This window comes from Austrofundulus limnaeus, unplaced genomic scaffold (assembly GCF_001266775.1).
Source record: "Austrofundulus limnaeus strain Quisiro unplaced genomic scaffold, Austrofundulus_limnaeus-1.0 Scaffold6, whole genome shotgun sequence".
Taxonomy (NCBI): Eukaryota; Metazoa; Chordata; class Actinopteri; order Cyprinodontiformes; family Rivulidae; genus Austrofundulus; species Austrofundulus limnaeus.
In genome coordinates this window covers 1,468,916-1,473,855 of record NW_013952408.1, presented here as the reverse complement: position 1 = coordinate 1,473,855, position 4,940 = coordinate 1,468,916, and the positions used below count along the sequence as shown (strand labels likewise).

Below are 4,940 nucleotides of genomic sequence, written 5' to 3'. Positions count from 1 at the left end.
CCCCCCACGTGCCCCTAAAAATCACTCTCTTTCCCACTCACCACCGCCCCTCCTACTTTATCCCTGCGCTTTAACGTGCTAAATCTGCTGATTTTTATTTTTCTTCCTCCTGCGGTGAGGAAGTGTCCTTTTCAAGAGTCTCAGTTTCCCCTCTGACTGTCTAAACTCGACCTCTTTGGATAGTTTTCTCTATTACAAACAAAAGACAGAGGCGGTATTACCATTTCACTTCCTTTCACACCCTTTCTTTCAAGTGGCAGCAGCTTGGGATTTTATTAAACCTCTGCTTGGCCACYTATGCCTTTCCAGCCCTGTACTTTTTTGGGAGGGTTGACTTTTCAGAAAGCACAGGGATTTTCTTAAATTTGAAGCTCGGCGTCAGCAGTGAATGGGGCCTTTTTCCTGCAGGTCTTTAGGGCTGATTTTTGTAGTGAAGGCTAACAAAGTGTCCTCGGGGCTCCTTTCTGAGATGTTGACGTCTTCTTAATGGCTTTCCTCAGCCTTTTTGTTTCACGTCTTGGTGCTAACTTTATGCCTCATTTAGCTCATATCAATTCACTGGGCTCTACAGATTCAGCGTGTCATTCGTGGCCAAGCTTCTCAAAACAAACCGCTCTGACTTGTTTTCATCCAAGCTTAGATTTTTGTAAAAGTTCTCCAAATTTCCCCGAGGACTACAGTGGGCATGTAGCTGCCGTTTTCAGAAAGTCCTCACTGTCTAAAGCACGCTTGTTTTCAACAAGTCCACCCGAAATAAAGGTGGAAGGGTTGGACAGCCCCTTCCTGTTCTGAGCAGTCTGCTAGTTCTAAGGCCAATTGATTTGCTAACAGGCTTGTCCGCACATAATGACTGAGTAGGGATCGACGAAGGTCTTACACCATAAAACTCTGAACAACTACAATTGCCTGCTATTAGGGATGTATTGTTGGTCACATAATACCTCCTTCCTTCAGATTGAAAAAAAGGTCCGCTCATGATTTGGTGAGCTGAAGGGCTTTCTCTTATGCATTTTCTTTTTAGAACTTAACAAAAATGTAGCGATTTCCTTATTGTCACAGCTGTAAAACCACTTTTAGTTGTGGTTTAAGTTACTTTTATGAGCCGTTGGTGGTGCTTTTTCAGTTAATCAATTTTGGATTGCTTCTGTTCCTGTGCCTCCTCTTCTCCTGTAGTTAAGAAGTTTTCCCATCTTGTTGCTGAAACACAAAGTTGGCTGTAAAGTGATTCTGGCAGCAGACGTATGAGCGTGAAAATGGCTGCTTTCTGTGGTTAGTTGGTTGTCCTGACACCTGACTGCTGGAGTATATGTACTGTAGCTGATAAAAAAGAGGGAGTCGTTTGGATCTGGTCACTAAATTATCTTCATGGAAAATGAATTACGAATCAGTTACACCCACATCGTAGGAAGCTAGCTTTTGTTTAATGTCTGTTTTCAGGCTGCAGAGCATTTACATTTTTTTATTCTAACTTTGAAATAAAGCTTTAAAATGTTCGCCTTAACAACACTTTTTAAAGTTGCTACTTCTTTTTAACCAAATAGTCCCTAAACAACATACCTAATGCGTTGCTTTGAGTCATTCATGCATGTTTGGTAGCCATGTGGAGTTGCCGAAATGCTTGCTGGTGCAAAGCACCGCCTATTTACCCAAAAGTTCTCCCTGGAGCTCAGTCCCCAGCCAAGCTCCCRCCCACAGAGCACCACTCCCACGTGGTGGATTTTCATGATTTCATTGCAAAACATAGCTTGATATTTATCTATATTTATWGTTTCTTTGCAAAAATGTCGCTTAACATTGACGTCTATGTATGAGAGGAGGACTGGGAGATCCTTGTTCTGGTTCTTCAGAAAACATATTTTCCAGGTCCAACATAGGATTTTTCAAATAAGCTTAAACTGTTTCATGAKTTGCAATTTTCCAAAACTGATATAACCACTGAAGTTAACATGGTTACTTGAATGTGGTATAGAATTCAACTATGTGCCTGAAAAATACATAATACTGCCCTCCACCTTTAAACAAAGATCTTGAACAATCAATTAACACTCAGGTTATCTACTGTGGATGACTCAACTACTACCATTCTAAGCTTTGGCTTAATATCTATAACATAAAGTTAGTCATTTTTGAGTTTACTGAGGCTGCTTTACTCCTATGGCCATCTTCAGTTGGGACTTTAAAAGTTAATCAGTTGTAGATGCATCTGATGATTACTTTCTGGGAGTTTCATTCAAATTTGACCAGCAGTTTGTGAGCTAATTAGCTGACAGACACTCCTACACAAGACATTTGGATGATTCTCTAACCTTGCATCATGCTACTAAAATTACTAAAATGCATGCTTGTGCATACAATATAATTTAAGTGCTTTTTTTGCATAATGTATTTAGACATTTCTTTGTCTGATTCTTTTAATACCAATGTTAGTTCAGTTGACACAGGTGTGCATATCTTTATCAGCCAATAATACCTAAACATTTACTCGTTCTTATTATTGAATGGTTACATTTAAGTATTCATTAGAGTTTAATGAACCAAAAAGTTAGGTTCTTTATTTATGTTACTTCTACAAGTAATTGTGTTATTAAAGATTTTACACTCAGTGTTTATTATAATTAAAAATAAGCATCAAACTTGGTTTGATGTGACATTTTGCTCGTCTAAAAGGCTGAATTTTGCTAATAAAGCCGTTTGTTTTCACCTTTTATTATGATGAAATACAACTGAATGGAGTTGGACTGTCAGGTTGTACATGATGCTCAGCCTTGGCCCGTTGATAAAGMGTCCCACGAGAGCCTTGTCACTCCAGCCAGCGTCACCGCTTCAACTGATTCGTACCAACCTTCTCTTTTCTGTCACTCACCCACAGATCCAAACAACAGGCTCTTTCTGCTCCCCTTATCACACTGACTGACAGGGTCACCGGGTTAGCACCACACTGGGCATGCTCRGTTATTCTCATATTGATATTGATTTTTTTTTCCTCCTTTTTCTGATTTGGACAGTTTGTATGTGGGAAAAGAGTGATACGACAGGAGTGGGGGGTGTCAAGATGGAAAGCAATAGATAGAATTCGGCTTTTCGATAGAGGAGGGATCCTTCCCTCTGTCTCCATTCTCTGCTGCAGGCTGGAGTGAAGGAGCCCCCACGTCCAACCGTCTCTTTCTGGCTGCCATTCAGCCCCATCGATCTGACTCTGGGCCCAGCCACCCCAAGGGAGACGGAGGCTCTGAGACACACTGCCCCTTTTGTGGAAGGGATCCACCAGTTCAGACTGACAGCCGACAGTGCTGATAAAAATACGTACCCCGCCTTCCTGTATTGTCCGCAGCAGACATCCTGTTCAAGATGTGTAACCTTTAGAAAGCCGGCCAAGCTCTGACTGCCATGCTGACTACCGTAATCACACCAAACTGGAGTATTGCCCAGAGCACACAGCCTTTGGCAGTCTTTGATCTCCCCAGCCTATCTTACTGTATTATTTCCCTTTGTGACAGACTGTGATAATGAAATCACTTTCCAGTGCTCTAACCATTTAAAAATGTCACTATACTTCAGCATCACAGGTCAATTACTGTAATGTTTCCCTTGTGTGTCCACAGTCYGTCTTGTGTATGACGCTACCTTTTTTAAAATTACGGCCTCTAGATTCTTTTTGGAAAATCTCGAACCGAGGTGTAAAGTGGCTCACTGCGTGTTCGCCGTGTTTCCCTCCGCCTGACCCGCAGCCGCTCTGTCGTTTCCCCGCAGGGAGGAGAAGGAGCGCTGGATCCGAGCCAAGTACGAGCAGAAGCTCTTCCTGTTGGGGCTGCCCCAGTCGGACGTTCCTCTGGGGCAGCAGCTGCTCCGGGCGGTGGTAGAGGATGACCTGAGGATGGTGGTGCTGCTGCTCGCCCACGGCACCAAGGAAGAGGTCAACGAGACTTACGGGGACGGCGACGGACGCACCGCGCTGCACCTCTCGTGCGCCATGGCCAATGTTGTCATCACGCAGCTGCTCATCTGGGTAAGTTGGCTCCACTGATCTTGGAGGGGAGGTTTCACATTTGGACAGAGGTGTATCGGGAAAAAATAACTAATGGCCCTGTCACCCTGTAATATTTTAGACAACTCATGCCAACTTCTAAAAAWTTTTTATGAATATTTTACTCATATCGGCTAGATTCGATCTAAGTATATATAGATCCAAAAGAGGTTTCCAGTAGATTTTATTAAAAAAATTGAATAAACCAGAGTGTTAAAATGTCAGTGTCAAACTTTTCAGAGTCAATTTACCTCCCCCTAGTGTTATTTTAACCCTTGCTGAGTAAACTGACTTCCAGTGTTGGTGTTAATTCACAGTGTTGATTTCCCCAGTGTTGTCTCAACACTGAACAGTGTTAAATAAGCTCCACCCACTGTTAAGTCTCATACAACACTTAAAAGTGTTGTTATATGACACCATGCAGTGATGAAAAAAGTATTCTGAAAATGCTCCGCCCTCTTCCACCTCATGTCAGACAGATCAGTATTTTCACCGCAAGGGATGCTGGGTAATCTTGTAGAAATAATGTGTTTGCATGTTTATGACTAAAGAAGTTCATGAGTGTAAAGATGAGTTGTCCTAGTTAGTTGTTCAGGTTTATCAGTTGATCAAGTTTTAGTTTGTGTTATTGGCCATAAATCGACACCATGAGTGAGAGGTACTTCCTGGTGTGTGAAGGTCGACTCCATTACACTTATCCTGAAACTACTGTGTAATGTTAATGCAACACTAAAAAGAGTTGATCTTAACTCTAAAGTGTTTAACTTACGTTTTCAAATTTGCTGTGTAACGACACCTCATAGTGTCTGTTTTTACACCCCTCTACACTAGGGGTGTAAGAAAATATCGATACACTGAAATATCGCGATATTTCATTTCCCGATACTGTATCGATATTCTAAAGCCCTGTATCGAT

General features: G+C 42.0%; 1 protein-coding gene across 3 annotated transcripts in view; it reads left to right on the top strand.

Moving 5' to 3' along the window:
* agap3 (ArfGAP with GTPase domain, ankyrin repeat and PH domain 3) overlaps positions 1–4,940 on the top strand; it is a 146,413-nt gene that overhangs the window by 136,526 nt on the left and 4,947 nt on the right. For all 3 annotated transcript variants that reach the window (XM_014029945.1, XM_014029937.1, XM_014029930.1), the window contains one exon: positions 3,751–4,006. In XM_014029945.1, coding sequence (XP_013885399.1) covers positions 3,751–4,006 — 256 coding nt within the window. The remainder of the gene's footprint in view (positions 1–3,750; positions 4,007–4,940) is intronic.